The sequence below is a fragment of the Glandiceps talaboti genome, chromosome 5, assembly GCF_964340395.1.
Source record: "Glandiceps talaboti chromosome 5, keGlaTala1.1, whole genome shotgun sequence".
NCBI classification, from domain to species: Eukaryota; Metazoa; Hemichordata; class Enteropneusta; family Spengelidae; genus Glandiceps; species Glandiceps talaboti.
In genome coordinates, this window is record NC_135553.1 from 18338627 (window position 1) to 18356066 (window position 17440).

At 36.8% G+C, this 17440-nt stretch overlaps 1 protein-coding gene across 1 annotated transcript in view; it reads right to left on the reverse strand.

The window, feature by feature from the left end:
- LOC144435440 (E3 ubiquitin-protein ligase rnf213-alpha-like) overlaps positions 1-17440 on the reverse strand; it is a 32735-nt gene that overhangs the window by 4062 nt on the left and 11233 nt on the right. Inside the window, exons 12-24 of the mRNA XM_078124036.1 lie at positions 14774-15101; positions 13616-13714; positions 12651-12767; positions 9460-9658; positions 8677-9039; positions 7094-7674; positions 6465-6621; positions 5659-5876; positions 4035-4175; positions 3146-3352; positions 1422-2362; positions 742-866; positions 122-190 (exon numbers count right to left, since the gene is read on the reverse strand). Coding sequence (XP_077980162.1) covers positions 122-190; positions 742-866; positions 1422-2362; positions 3146-3352; positions 4035-4175; positions 5659-5876; positions 6465-6621; positions 7094-7674; positions 8677-9039; positions 9460-9658; positions 12651-12767; positions 13616-13714; positions 14774-15101 — 3545 coding nt within the window. The remainder of the gene's footprint in view (positions 1-121; positions 191-741; positions 867-1421; positions 2363-3145; positions 3353-4034; positions 4176-5658; positions 5877-6464; positions 6622-7093; positions 7675-8676; positions 9040-9459; positions 9659-12650; positions 12768-13615; positions 13715-14773; positions 15102-17440) is intronic.

Here is a 17440-nt window from a genome sequence, read left to right on the forward strand (position 1 = left end):
GTAGCAGTGAAAAAACAGAAATTATCAAATGATGAAATATCACAGTTTCATACATGATAAAGACACTTTCCAAGGCCCCAATCTTCTACAATACTGAATGGAAAATTATAGTTCTACCTACCATATGGTCTCACCATCAGATTAGGTCTTCCTGGATTCAAATACTTAGGAAATTCTCTCCCAAAACGTTCTATGGAAATTTAAACAACACAAAGAAATTTGAATTATCAAATTTGATACAACATACATAGCATATAACAAGGACTAGAGGTTCTAATTTAAGCAACTTATCAGTTTTCTTCTCGAAAGGGTGTAGTAACTATAAAGTCACAGTGACTGTGTTATTCTAATAGAATCAGCTCAATACACTAAATCCATGCCACTATACTTGTAATATCAGGAGTCAGAGATCTTGTGATGATTTATTTATAAGGGGTGCAATTCTCATTACCTGAAATAGAATATTACTGCCTAGGTGCATCATATTAAATAATGAACATTCAATTTCCAGAGCCTGATTTCCTGGTTGACTTCTGCTCCACACACTTCACATACATTACTATAGGCACGCATGAAAATAAGTCAACATTCTTGTTCTATTTTGACCCTCTAGCATGAGGTAAAATACTATTGCCGGTACTGAGAAAAAATCAACCTTCTTGTTCTATTTTGGATCTCTAGCATGAAGTAAAATACTATAATTGCAGTTACTGTACCAAAATTTTACAGACTTTTTTTTACCTTTGTCTGCCAGGTGCTGGAGTGTATATCCAAGGTGTTCTAAACTTAGGTAGTCTCGCACACTAGTTGACTTGAGGGACTTCAGATAACCTTCCCAGAACTCTTTTAGTTTCTGGATGAGGTCTCTGTAAGAAAACAATCATATCTGAAGTCATGACATGTGGAATGACAAGATTATCTAGAGACAACGACAGTTACCGTGACAACATATGAAACAGACAAATTGGAAACAAACTATGAATGGCACAATTCAAGTTCAGAAATCATTCGATACTTATATACAGGTGAAAAGCTTTCGTTTTGCTGATGAACACAATGCATGTCATAGTCACTGTAAGTTAGGCTCTTACCTTCCAAGTTCTGACATCGATTTTTGCTTATATTTGTGTGATGTATTAAAGTTCACTTGGGGAAAATGTCTTATTAATCAAATTAATTTACACTCGAAAACAAATTTTTTTCAAATTAACTTCTTAATTTATGCAAATATTAAAGTCATATTCAACATAGTGGTTGAAATTTGAGATTGTGTATTTGATAAATGCACACTTTACCACGTTCTCCACATTTGACCTTTGGCTTTGGGGTCAAGGTCAAAGGTAAAATAAAACATGATTTTACCTGAGAGATGTGTAGTCCACTTTTAATACAATAAAACATCATTACATGACAGTACATACCCATGTTTCTCACCACCAAGTCCAGACAACAGTGTCTTTGTTATGGCCTCCAGGGATGAAACTGTCTTTGGTGACTTTTCAACTACATGTGACTTTGCTGTAGGTTTTGACCTTTGAGGACTTGTAACCACAGGTTGTGGTATTGGTGCTTTAGGTGGCATTATGTAGGATAGCTCTTCAATCTTGTTTTCAAATTCCTTGCACGACTGAATCATTAGATCTTCTTCCTGCATATTCTGATAATACCAAATCATGGCTTGATCCACATCAGGAAGAAACCCACAACCTGCAACTGCAGCCTTAGCTTCTGGTTCACTTAACCCTTCTTGTAGAAGCTCTTGGAGACACATCTGAATTTTCTGAATGTCAAATTCTGCACCATCTGCCTCTGTTGATGTAGTTTCAATTCCTGCGTCAGCTGATTCTGTCTCCATGGTACCATCTCCATCTATTAAATCATCTTCAATTTCCATTTCTCTTTCTTCTTCTTCATCTTCTGATCCGACTTCCATGAACGCTGCGGTCAGTGCTTCCTTGACGACCGTTTCATTACACTCATCTCTTAGACTTGCAAGAAGTGTATAAACAGCTGGTGATATAGCACCACCAGCAGACATCAACTTTGCAAGATGGCGTCTCAAGACTACCAACTGCTCTGTCGTGTAGTAGTTGAGATAATAGATCTCATCTCGTTTTTCTTCAACATATTCTAACCATTCACACAGACACTCCTCCATGAAATCACATAGTTTCCTCAACTGAGTTCCCACTTCATCAAATCCCTTCATATCATGCTGAGTTCCTATACCAAAGTCAATGCTGACAGACACTTTCTTCCCTGGCTGACAGTAGATAAATGCTTTCCAGTCGTAGAATAACACCAAACCAGCTGCATGTAATTTGATGTAAGCTGTGCCTAGTCGAGTGACTGTTGAAAATATCTAATATTGTGGGGGGAAAATGACTTTAAAGTTACTGGTAAAGTCAACGAACGGACAATACGTCAATCCTGAACAGATGAAGCATTGACACTCGTTTAAAGAACCCCTGGTTATGTAACAAAAACTTCTTATTACAATGGTACATTGTACTTTAATATCAAAAACTTAATATACAACTGCCGACATCAGACTGTTGATGAACAGAGCCTGTGGAGTCATGATGGGTGAATGGTTAGCGTGACCGGCTTGGAATCTACAGGTTGGAGGTTCGAGCCCTGTCGCTGCCTGCAGTTTGTTTCTGAGTGGCTAAAGTCCCTGGGCAAGATTTGAACCACGACTGTGCCTCAGTCAACCCAGCTGTATAACTAGGTTGCAATGTGAAGGCTTTAATCCTATGCACTTAAATGGCTGCAATGGTTTGTATGCTCCCAGGGGAGTTGAGGAAGACTAAAGGGCCGTTGTGCTGTTCTGATCCGAGCCAGGGGTAATAATTGTAAAGCGCTTTGAGCACAGAGTGGGAAAGCGCTATATAAGAACCCAACATTATTATTTATTATTATTACAAACAGGGAAAGCAAACAACTGAATTGGATGAGAAGTGAAATCAAAGGTATTAGAAATTACATTACATGTAATTTTCACAACCCAACATAAACACTCTCTTGTCCCCGCCGATATCCATGGGGGCAACAGAGAATCAGAACGTTCTTTACAGATGAACTCTAACTTTAAAAAAAATAAAAAAAACATCTAGGAAGTGTGTTTTGTTTAGCTATAGCTCACCTCAATAAATCTCTCAACATCTCCCTGTCCCTGTTCAGCTTTACCAGCCACTAACATGAGTTTACTTTGCAGGTCCTTTAAGGAATCAAGATTGTACTCTTTATCTCTGCTCAGTCTGATTTCATCATCATCATCATCAACAGACTCCTGTTGATACTTCTCATCATCATTCGGTACAAACAGACGAACAACAGATTCCAAGGAGTCCTGGATATAACACATGAGAAAGAGGGTGCTTATTAAAAATATATATGATAGACTGATTTCTGACTTCACGGGAAAAGTCATCTGTTGGCCGTTTAATGTCTTGTAGGTGTATGAAAGTATGAAAGAAAATAATAATAATAATAATAATAAATTCTTATCAGCGCATTACGCAACAGCCTCAATGCGCTTTACAATACTGAGAAAAAAAAGAGAGAAAAAAAAAGCACAAACTTGATTTGCATAGAAATCAAAACCAAAACCAAAAACTTGACGTTCACTATTGATTACTATAAAAGACAACTTGAAATTCACTAAAAAACAAAACTTATTGATTACTGCATATAAAAGTATAGTATGTTCTAAAAGTTTGTAAACAAGTATGTCTTTAGTTGGGACTTGAATGTTTCGATCGATACCGCTCTCCTAATGTGAATTGGGAGAGAGTTCCATAACTTAGGACCGGCAACAGAGAAGGCGCGATCTCCGTACGTGGTAGTTGCAACACGTGGAATGGCAAGTGTAAGATGAGTACTAGAACGTAGGGCACGTTTTGGCTTGTGTATGGGTATTAGTTCAATGATGTAGGATGGTGACAGTTTGTTGACAGCCTTGTAGGTGTCAAAACAGTCCTAGAAACTCGACTAAAAAATTAGAAATTCATTATGACAATGACAATGCTTACTTTAGTTTTATCATTGATATTTCCAACAGAGTATATGCCCCTCATATTGATAGCTTCAGCTTGACTCATTGACGATGTTTCTACTGATCCATGAGTCTTCTTGACGCCTTTCAGCCATTCCAAATAACGACTAATACTCTTCTGTAAGACAATTCAACATACAGACAATCATTTTGGTGGACAGGGTTATTTTAAGCTGCACTAGCTGCAACTGGAACGTTTTTTAATAAAAATAAATGTTTTGTTAGGTAAAATAACAGTATTGTGTAAGTTTAAAGATATTTTTTGTAGCTGTATACATACAGCTAAAATGATGTTGGCTTGGTGTTTCACTCATGTAACATCATGACATTTAATACACACCCTCAGACAACTTACAGCTAAAATGATGTTGGCTTGGTGTTTCACTCATGTGACATCATGACATTTAATACACACCCTCAGACAACTTACAGCTAAAATGATATTGGCTTGGTGTTTCACTCATGTGACATGACATACCCTCAGACAACTTCTAATGCAAAAGACACAATTATGTAGGCGCCATGGAGATGTAGAAATAGTCAAGTTAAAATGTTGATTTATCAGTTTAATAGAAAATAAACAATTACAGCCATTAAAATCATCAAATCCATGTGTAATGTTTTCATTTGAAGCCTGTTTTTACCGCACTGTGAAAGAATAGCAATGCTTATCAGTGTTCAATGTGATTGGGTATAGGATCCTGCTGTGTTTATTGTGTCTCTGTTATTGTTAGTCTAGAGTATCTTTGTGTCAACCGTACTGTTCCATGAGTGAAACACCTAGCCTACACCATTTTAGCTGTAATGTTCCATGAGTGAAACACCTAGCCTACATCATTTTAGCTGTAATGTCCCATGAGTGAAAGACCAAGCCTACATCATTTTTAGCTGTAATGTCCCATGAGTGAAACACCAAGCCTACATCATTTTATCAGTAATGTTCCATGAGTGAAACACCAAGCCTACATCATTTTAGCTGTAATGTCCCATGAGTGAAACACCTAGCCTACATCATTTTAGCAGTAATGTTCCATGAGTGAAACACCAAGCCTACATCATTTTAGCTGTAATGTCCCATGAGTGAAACACCAAGCCTACATCATTTTAGCTGTAATCTCCCATGAGTGAAACACCAAGCCTACATCATTTTAGCTGTAATGTTCCATGAGTGAAACACCAAGCCTACATCATTTTAGCTGTAATAAATCACATCAAAGTGACGGAAGGAAACATTAGATATGGTGAGCTCTACATTACTGTTCCATCTTTCAGTTGAAAACCATTTGTACTGGTTAATACAACCATAACAACAAAGTAAAGTGTTATCTGTATGTACCACAATCATTTTTATAGCATCCATACCAAGTATAAAAGTATACTGTTTCATTTGCTAATTGACCACATTAGAAAGGCCACATGCTAGGCATGTAAATAAATCAACTGAAACAGTATACTTTTACACTTGATATGAATGCTATAAACTAGTGTTAGCACATGCTTTACTTCAGTGTTACTTGTTGTAATATGAATGCTATAAACGAGTGTAGCACATAGAGAAAGTACTTTAGTCGTTGTACACAGAATCACATTCATTATCTTACCAGTTTGATGGGTAAATGTGGATCATTCCGCAGTGCATTCCATACCGGTTCACAAAGCTTCATCAACTTTGCAAATCCAGCATTTTTCTTTATGTCAAAGATCAGAGAAGCATATCCAGTAGTTGCTTGATGAAGACATTTGACCCGGTCAACCTCCATATCAGTTTCTCCAGCAGATATCATAGCCAGGTCTACAAACACTTTTAGCTGCTGTACATCTGAACATAACATAGCAACCAAACTTATTGAATAATTAACGAGGTCAAACTTCAATCACAACTGTCCTTACACTACATTCCAAATGAAAATTTCTACTCACACAGTCAAAACATTCTGAGGAAGCAAATCCCAGACTTTAGCTGACTTCTTGTCAGCATCTCAGTTCAGCGGTAAATGTTGAGATTCACTTCATTTTTTGACTCTGTGCGTAAAACTTTTTAGATGCAACTATGAACCAGGAGTCCCTGAAAATTCATTGTAACAGTTGTCACGTGTTCTTAGACTATTGATTTAGGTAGGTCGTCTGAACCAGCCAAGTATTTATCACATCTCTGAATAATTCAATGTTGAGGTTGCCCATTTGAATATGGTGGGTTATTCCATCATTCACTTCTGACTTGTTATTTTCATGATAATTGGAATATAAGCACTTTACATCAAGATCTAACTATTGCTTCCATAATACACAGCATCATTAATATTAACTTAACAGTTCCTGAAATTCACTCAATTCTATAATTCATAAATGTACCACAATGTAAGAGAGACTGCGATAGAGCCACAAAAATTTGGAAAATTTCTAATACCTTTGATTTCACTTCTCAACCAGTGTACCAAGGCTTTGCAGTTCACCAGCTCTGACAGACATTCCTTTTTTTCTCTTGTCATCAAGGCAAGTGCTTTTCCAGCTTTCACAACTTCCAGGACTATTGAACGAAGAGGTTTGTTTTTGAAGTCAGTTCTCTACAGGAATAAACACATCACAATAAAGATACCATGATACTAGTCGAAGGCATAAAATAAAATATTACTCTGGTAATTGGGCTTTCGGTTTACTTTAATAGATAGACACAAACTAAAACTATTGCCGTAACATGTTGATACAACAGTGATAAGCTATTGAATGGAGGTTGGTTTAATTATAGTCTCAGTAGGGAGGCCTTGTAGAGTTCAATATTGACAGAGTTCCATGAACTTGCAGTGCTGTTTTGGGACTTCCAAAATTTACACTATCTTGATCACAGGGTGATTAGAATTGCACAATAGAGGAACCGCTATCACCCACTTGTGTAATCTACCATATTGAAGAATAATAGATTTAGTTTGCACCTACATTTAATAGTAAACTGAAGACTAGGAGTTGTAAGAGTACACTGATACACTAAGTCTAATTACAAATACACAATAATCACATTATTTAATTCTCAAAACCTACCATTGTTGCAAGCATATCGATAGCCTTGAAGTTGCCAGTCAACTTGAAGAGTTCCTTGATGTCTGTGATGGTTTCCACTGCAGTTATCCTGTGTTGTAATTGACGATATTGTTCAATTTGTTGGACTCTTTCGTCAATCCAGCTTTGTTCTCCAGGTCGGTTTCTGCAGAGCTGTTTTAGTTCCTTTTCTAATTCTCGGTATTGGTCTGCAAACATACCAAAGACAGAGTCAATTTCACCCAGTGTCATACTTCCATTTTCTGTAGTTGTGAGTATTCTTGCCAGACCTTCGATGACTGGATCCCACACTCCCTTGGCAACATCTAGGATTTTCAAAGGAGACATATTTTCTTCAAGGACAGCCCTTCCACGTTCTTTCCAGTGCTTTTGGAATAATACACTATTGTGAATATTCTCGAGGGAACGCAGAATCATTTTGACTTCTCTCGGTAATTTGAAGAATGTAATCTGTGGTTGGATATTTGCACTGCATGTACCAATGATGGTTGGCTTACATATCTCCTGCAGTCTACACACTTGTACATCAACTGACTTTCTTCTCTCCAAATATTTTGTGTCAACTATGAAAAGAAAAAATAGCATCAATGATGATGTACGACATTACTTCACAGTTTATGTATTAATTCTTTAAAAATTCCATTCACTCACATGTCTACGCATCCGTGTTGTTATCTTTGCAATATACACCATCACTTGGCTTGCTATGGGTGTGGTCTTGTTGCTACGCATACTTGCAGACACTTTTTTGAATGTTTATTCACTTGCCTACCCAATAAAGTTGTCATCTTAGCAAAATGTAATTTGGCAGTTGGATGTTGCAAAGGGCACGGTGATGGTTGCCAGGGCCAGTTTTGTCAACATACCTGAACAACATCTGCAGAATAACACTTCCAGTTTTGGAATTGAAGATTTTGATCAAAAAGACACATTTAGAGACCTATAATTTGTATATTACTGATGGGATCTTCATGTGATGAACATTTCTTCATCTACACATCCCTTGGAACACCCCTACTAAAGTTCAGACCAATCTGCACAATCTTTTGACCCAAAATGCACATCTGTGATGTAAACATTTTCATTTTTATTCTCAGTCTGTCGGTCTGTCTGTCTGTCTGTCTGTCTGTCTCCCATATCCGGACCGTAAAGATTAATATAACAAAACATACATAATTACGTCATCAATGGGGTCATTAATATTCTTGAAATATGTCAAATATGTGCATTTTTTAATTGTTGCATTTACGGTCATGTACATTATGCCACTTTCAAATCTTTCTGTTTTTGTCCATTTAGACATCAATTTGTTTCTGAATGAAAATGGATAGTATTGAAAATGATCCACTTTCAGCAGCATTTTCAAATCATTGTATTTTCATGTGCATTTTTGTTGTCGCCATATAGATGGGTAGCTGTGCACACTGTATATCATTTCCATTTGAATACAGCCTCATATAGACAGGGCCTCAGTTGTGCTAAAAACCACAAATTCAATATCTCAGATGCTTTAAGTTTGCCAAACATATCATTAAGTTTTCTGTGCCATGAAATACACTTCTTACCTGATTCAGGCCCTAACAATTCACACATATTAAGAAAACATGCCAGTAAGCGTCTCTCTCCATTGAAAGCATCAAGTTCATTTTTTCTACATTGTAGTATCTTGTCTAAGAGCTGAGAATTATCCGTCACTTTCTTGAGCTGTTCATCTTCTCTTCGTATAAACGTGGCACATTCTACCATATTTTTGGTGATTCTACATATGTCCATGAATTGTTTCTTGTTGTCCAATACCATTTGTAGATGTCTTACAAGTATGCTGCCATCAAGTAGACTCTTTAACACAGGATTAATAGTGGACAGGGCTGTCCCTAGAAGCTCCTGTCCCGTGTCATCCAATATAGTAGAGTTACCATGTTCCTCATCTAGTAACAAAAAGATTGAATCACATTGAAATTTTAATGGCAACTGCCATTCCTATTAGCTCATACCATACAAACTATAAATCTTTTAATCACCTTTCATTTCACTCGTACTAAATATAGCATCTTTTATTGCATAGACCAATAGTGTTTTCATACTTGACATTTTCACAAATCCTAGCACAGGTGGCCGGATCAGGAGTTTTCATACATATATTTATCATTTTCACAAATCACAGGCATAACCCGGCCAAGTGTTTTCATACCTGTCATTTTCACAAATCCTAGCATAGGTTTATAGCCAAATTGGCTTCAGCATACCTGTCATTTAAACGAACAAATCCTAGCATGTACAGCCCGGCCAAGTGTTTTCGCACTTGTCACTTTTCACAAAGTCTAGCATAGATATAGGAGTTTTCATACCTGTCATTTTCACAAATCCAAGCATAGGTGGCCAGGTCAAGACATGGTGCAAAATTACATCTGGTTGTGAAGACTCTGATTTTGGCCAACACTGTTTCAGCATATGTGACAATAATTCACCATATCTGACAGCCTCTCTGGAATGTCTCTGGTTGCCATGAGCATCTTTGATTGTACTAAACATGCGCATATCATCCATCTGCCAAAGAAAAACACAAGCGACTTATCGGTTAGAATAGCTCCGCTGTTGTTTTTAATTTTATTTTTTATTTTGGTGACATGTAGAAGTGGTTCAGTTCTTCAGCTCTTCACTATGCAGTTTTTGTTTGTTTTGTTTTTTAAATTTTTGTGCTGGGAATTCCTCCCAGCGATTTTCTGTTATGCAGACAAATACACACAAACGAACACAAATGCTACAGAGATCCATTCAGGTTTGGGACTACGTGACAGGGCTATGTAGCACGCTCTATATCACGTTGCTGTGGAACTGTCAAGGCTTTCCCAGTCAGTCCACAGGCTATCCCAGAGTCACCCAGGCCCGGCAAACATAGCACCTGCGGGCTCCGTGTGAGTAATTGTCCACGACTTTTCGAGTCATTACTCCAGGAGTCCCCCCAAATTCGCACTCGTCTTGTGAGTGAGACACGGCTGAGTGATATAGCCTACCCATCGAGTCTGTAGAACACTCACCCTGAGTTTGGGTCGGTCACAGAAAATCCCCTGTTTCCAGTGGGATTCGAACCCGTGACCTCCCGACTGCTAATCCTGTGCGCTAACCACTACGCTACAGGGAGCCGGTTTTATGCAGTAAGTTTTTGTTTTAGCGATGTAATAAAGTGGTTAGTGGTTTCATATGATGTCTCACTATAAAACACATTTTACACAGAAAGTTTGTAATGTATTGTACTTTTATACCATAGTCACCATTTTATTAAAAAAATCTACTGTTACGAAAAATTACATAAAATCTCAGAAAAATAATGACTGGGAAATGCACACAAGAAAAAGAAATAAAGAGGATTTTGAGGTTGGCTATAAATAATTCCAGTGTCTTACAGCTTTAACCTTGGAAAATTTTAATGATGAATGAAATAAACTAGGGATCTAAAATAATTTTGAGGCAATTCGAATTTCAATTTTCTAACAAATTTACCAAGTCAACAACATTCAACTTGTACTAGATGTAGTAGACATAACATCGTCTGATATTTTAATTTACGAAGTTTGTTGTGACCGGCACCTGTCAGCAGACTCTGCCAATTTTTTTTCATCACTCCATTGTATTTAAACCTTGTACTTGACATTTCGCAATATTTATAATTCTCAACAAAATACCTCAACATGCCTCACCTCGCTCATACTCAAAGCAGTCCTGGTATGATCACTGACTAGTCGTGCTTGCATACAGAGTAATCCGGGACTCGATTCTGACAATTGTCCCTACTATTTGTTTAGAGTCAAGTCAGCAATATAGACTCGTGCACCGCCTGTCATATGTAAGCAGGGAAAACCACTGGCATGACCAGAGAGAACCTTTTCGGATTTACATGTAAAACGGGGAAAGATACAAAAAACATAATGCAAAGTCTGAAGCCAAATTAAAGTTGTAATTATTTTAATTATTTTTACTTGCCAAATATTTGCATTTTGGAAATGGCAAGACATGTTCATGTCGTTTAACTTTACATGTAAACTGTCGGCCAATAAACAAAGTTTGGTCGATTCACAGTCGGCAGTGAGACTGCTCTTGCATAACTTCAACCGCATGCCTAGGCATGCCTTCCTTACGCGAGTTGTCTTCATTCTGGTTCACTGTCACTCCAAATTGCACGACAATATAGAATTAATCACGTGACATGTTATCTGAAAACATCGAACTTTTATAGTGGGTCTGAAGTGTGATTTTAGTGAGTACCAAGAACTCCCGTGTTGTTGCTGTGGAAAATCTCCCAGTCAAATGAGGTCAGCTTCAGCTTCCGGGTCAAATCAGTCGTTTTCTACCGAAAATTTTTGAACGAAGCATTACACAACGATCCTACTAAATTTACTAGTTATTTAAAACACATAAAAATCCACCTTTTTGTGAAATTTGTAAAACTTTCTGGTATGTATTATATTAAGGAAACTATGATATTAAAAACCGGGTCAAAATTTCAGGGCCTCAAGTATGCGTCCCGAATTCGTCGGAAAATCGGTATTCCTAAACGTAATTCCAAAATTTGTTTTGCTGGTACGAAAGAAGAGATGTCAGTTGAGGTTTAGGCGTTTACAGTCTCTAAAATGGTGGACTCTAGTGAAAGTTAGGGCGAGTTGAAAATACCCAAAAATAAGGCCCGTGAGCAGCCATTCAAAATGTAATGGTCGCAATCTGAAGGATAGATGTATGCAAATGAGGACATTGTGGACTGGCTGATTATGTAGAAGGGGTGCAGAATTTGGATTTGAAGTTTACAATCCTGTTTCGAACAAACGCTTGGGCGCACAATGCGTAGAATTATGACTATAGCACATATTACATTGCTTGTTTGACGTCAGTAGTGTCTTTTGAAAAGTGGCAGTTTACTTAAAGTCTCGTGGACTGATTTCCAATATGGCGTCGGTCATAATGCTCATTAACATATTTTTTTTTTTTCAAATTACAAAAAAAAAAATCATCAAAAATATAAAAGAAGACTTGCTGACTTGAAGTTAACAAATCTGAGTAAGCTACCCTCTGTGCATCAACACACCAGATATCAAAGCAATCTGACAAGTAGTATTTGAGGAGATGATGAAAATATCATTTTTGAAAAAAAAAATCATAAAAAATTGAAAATGGCAAAGATCAACTTGGGATGAACAAATCTGAATAGCCTCCCCCCAGGGAACATGCACACCAAATATCGAAGTATTCTGGCCGTTACTTTCAGAGAAGATGATGAAAATGAAAAAAGTTGACGGACACCTATGATTCACCTATACCTCTATACTCTATACCCACCTATACCTAAAGCTGCGCTTTCAGCTTTCGCTGACAGCGGAGCTAAAAAGAGATGTCTGTGAAATAACTGACTATCCTAAATATATTTAAGTGAATATAGACTCAATATACATACCTTTTGTCAATTAGGGTAACATACATTTAAGGTATACACTAACATATGAAGCAGATCGAGTTTATACAAAATTTTCGAAATACATGTTTACCTTACCTGAGACATATTTTCAACAGCTTTGAAGGCAGCATCACTACTCACATTCTGGACATGAGGATGACACTTTGATAAGGCATCAAGACAGAACAGTTCCACTCTTTGTGTTTCAGATAGCTTTGAAGAAAATAATTGATAATGAAATAAGACAATTGTCTACCCTTTAATTGGATATTGTTTATGACAAAACACATCTTAAGGACCCTTGATTCACCTGTCCATGTGTTACTATTTTTGCATCGGCTAGGAAAAACATCTAATAATTATTTTATCAACATAGCCTATACTGTGAAGTCCTGAACCTCTAATACTACGAGTCTCCTTTATTTTATTGGGGTTAAGACTATGTGTACAATATACATATTGTGCCCAGTGGTCTTCAGTCTTGCAATGGTGGGTACTGGAAAATCTATTAAAAATCATGTTACTTTTCAGCTACAATCTTACATTTCATTTGAGTTGCAAAACTAGCTAGTGTGCAAAAATAAATACAAAATGTATGTATGTATGTATGTATGTATGTATGTATGTATGTATGTATGTATGTATGTATGTATGTGTGTACGTACGTACATACGTACGTACGTACGTACGTACGTACGTACGTATGTATGTATGTATGTATGTATGTATGTATGTACAAAATGTATGTATGTATGTATGTATGTATGTACATGTATGTATGTATGTATGTGTGTATGTATGTATGTGTGTATGTATGTATGTATGTATGTATGTATATGTGTATATGTGTGTGTGTGTGTGTGTATGTGTGTGTGTGTGTGTGTGTGCGTGCGCGCGCCGTATGTGTATGTATGTACAAAGTTAGTCTCATACTTAATATATGGGGCCCTTTATCAATGTACAAACAACACTATATCCAAATGAATCATGCAACATTTATAACATATCAAAACTTACGAATGATATTTCATCAACGACTGCCAAACATATCAAAAACTTACCACTGATATCTTTGACGACAGTTTCTCTGATAAGTGATCAGACCACTTTTGTGCTGCACCATCCTCATCAAAGGAAACACTAAATAGTGAATGCCATACCTGTATTTGATAGAGATCATAATCACACATTTACAATAGTGTCTGATGGATGAATGGTTCTGATATGAAATTGAATGTATGACTGATTCAACATTGCCGTGGTTGCTTTGATAACTCATTTCTAGAAATGACATTTGATTGCATTATTACTTGAGTTTAAAAATGACTTTTTTTTTCTGGGGAAAGAGTTGATTTGGAAATTTAATTCCAATGAAGGATCTTGCCATCTAACCCTAGTCAGAGATAGTAGTAGTCTGTGAAATACGACATTCACGCCACGCTATCAGCCAGCACTCACAGATGAATAACACGGTGTATCTTAGTCTGATATTAAACTTTTATACTTATTTATAGAAGCATACTATAGTATAAAAATTGTATCCCATGGATCTGGCAGCTGGCAATAACTTCTCTTAAAGAATTGAACCTTAAGGTTCATTGGGGTTGATATCTTTATACCCTCTCAGAGCTGTTCCCTTTAATTTAAAGGACGAGAATTTTTGTTTGTTTATGTTTGATGCATTTTGGGCAACACATGGGTAATATACCAACAATGTGTAGTATGTAATATAAAGAATTATTTGTCCTTCAACAGTTGCTCAGGGGAGATATATAGTTCAAATGATGTGTCCTTGGTGTTTCACTCATGTGACATGACATTTTTTACACACTCTCAGAGACAACTTCTATTGCAAAAGAAACAATTACATACTAGGTGCCTCACACAGTAGATTTGTAGAAGTAGACTACTTGCCATGTTGATTATCAGTTGGAAAGTAAACAATTGAAGACATTGAAATCTTTAAGTCCATATGTATTTTTACAACAGAAGCCTGTTTTTACTGCACTGTTGTAAAGAAAGTTGGTGTTAAATTTATCACTTTTTAATGTGATTGGGTAAAGGATCCTGCTGTGTGTGTTGTGTCTATGTTATTGTTAGGGATGGAGTTGAAATGTGTCTAGCTCTGTGTCGAAACACCATGTGCACTGGGTGAAACACCAAGCCAACATCTCTTTGAAACTTACAATGCATAATTTATAAGCCATACAGATACTTACATCTAATTCTTGGTGATAGTTGAGAATACCATTAACATCAACGATGTAATGTGGTAAACGATAGTTCAACCATTCAGTGATGGCTTCAGCTACAGATATGACCTCCTTCATTGCATCATCTATAGCTCGTTTTGCCCCATCTTTCTGTGCTCTTGTTTTACCTCCTGGTATCAATTTTATCACATTATTAAAACAGCCAGCAACTACTTCAGCTGCTAGATGGACTACATCAAAATCTTCTCGTGATATCAGTTTCTTGCACATGGAATGAGCAAACTGTCTGGCATGTAACAGGGATAAGTTGGCATCATTTTCTTCCACATGGTAACTACAGGAGACAGAAGATTCATGGTTATAAAATACTAACAAATTTTGTCCATAATAAATATATTCATCTACTATTCCCCAAAATTATAACTATGTATCCTTTCAATAATATGATTTTCAAACAGACATTTTAAATATTTAATTTTTTACTTGACATTTACACACAAACCAATCAAATCTGAAAGTAACAGCCATTGTATGAAACACAAACTGAATTGTGTTTTTGTATGTTTATCTTATACGAACAATGCTACCTTTCTCTGACGTATATAAGGCTGTATCGTCTTTGACATTTTTAAACTTTTTTTTTGTGTATTTCCAGGTTTACTCTGGCATAGGTAAAGGAAATGTTGAAATGACACACACTACCTATCATTATTTACAGGTACAAAAAAACATTTCATGATATCTATCATATACCCAGTATCTCTTCCATAAAGTAAGTGGAAAAAGCGTGCACTGAACCTGTGCAATAATTTTTCATATCACGTCCTGGCCAGTGTGTGAACTTAAGGGAAAATGATTACTGGTCATAAGGACCGACATGTAGCAAATGCTGCTGGTCCTTAAGGAAAACTGCTGGTCCATACTCAACGCAGTTCACGTTCACTACCTGTATCTACACCCCCCCCCCCCCCCCCATTTACAGATTAAATGATTTTGAACTTTAATATGATACAACATATCTTTAGATATAAAAGTAAAAGAGAGTACAACGAATTGTTTACTATCCACTATTTTTTCATAAAATTTCCACTAACAGAGTCAAAAAATAACTTGGAAGTAAATTTTGGATTCACAAGCAAGTACTTTTTGACTCTATGAGTAGAAGTTTTCATCTGTAACTATGAACCCAGAGACTATGAATATTCATTCTCGCATAATCTGTTCCTATAGACTATAGGTTTTGTCGCATAACTATCCCTCTTGAAAACTGTGCATTTGCTTTATTTCAATTTCCATCCACACAGTGACACGGAGCGGTTTCGTCTTCCTTCAGTCTTTACAAATATGTACAGAAGCCACCCCCCCTCTCCATAAAGCCCTACCCGTATACCCTACAGTGGTGTATTGAGTATCGTCACTGGTTGTTTGTGTAAGAAATCTGACCATGATGAAGAGAACTATCATGGCTAAACATGTCTTACAGTGCGAGTTGTTTTTGACGTGGGAACGTGATATGGTAACTGTACTGTAATGTGTAATCCACTATGTACCCGTGTTTGGCATGATGCAGTAATTTTCCAGATACAACAATGGCAACAAAAATGCAACATTTCTAAGTTTATAGTACGTTGATTACAACATGACAGGACATACATCATCATATGCATCAAATTGAAAGCAATCAGACTACGCATTTTTTTTTACTGTTTTTACAAAAGCAAAACTATCGTACTGAAGATGTTTTACGAAGTGTACCTGCCTTCTTTATTAGTTACAACGCCATTTTCAGAGTAGTTTATATGTTTTCCGTCAGTTTGTTTTGATCATGGCCACACACATGGGGGAACTCCGGTAAATTGATCGGGAAACCCGCTAACATTTACCGGCTTTAATACCAGCCTTTAAAAAAAAAAACAGTGTCTCTTTCGTCTTCTTCTTCGGAAGCTCATTGCCGCCTTCTAAATATCGCCACATACTTTATAAATACAACGTGGAACTGTCTCAAACACGTTAAAAGTTTCATACACTTCGAACAGTAAACTTTACAACAATGATTACGATATCATGGCGGAAAAAGACACATGCACCGAATGCGTACAATGAGTCTGAATGTGTAAGACAAGACAAAAATAATTAGAGAAATTCAGCCAATCATGTGTTTGCTAACATAATTTCATAAAGTAAATGCTGTATGCTACGTCATATGTAGACATGATATCAACATTGACAACAACACGGAGCGAGCTAGCTCTGTGTCACTTGACTTGAACGAGATGTCGAGAGTAAAATAGGTAACACAAGATCAGATTCATGTAGGTGAAATTGGATATATCTTTGAATAAATGTTATTATTTACTCCAAATTTCAGTCGGTCATAAGGACCGATAAGTTGTTGTAATTCTGAAAAACTGTCGGTCCGAACGGAAATCTGTTGGTCTCGGGCCAAAGGACCGGCGTTAATTTCGCACGCTGGTCCTGGCATACTTTGCCGAAATATGGTAAGTGGTGCACTTGTTGATATCCATTCGCTCGGTTCTCTTTTTTTTTCTCAATGTCTTTACATTTTTGAGCTTAAAATTATGTTCATTATCACTTTACGTGGATATGTGATTTAAATGATGTTTGCATGATAAAATCTCTATGGCCCGGATGTGGGTTTCGTGGACCTCATGC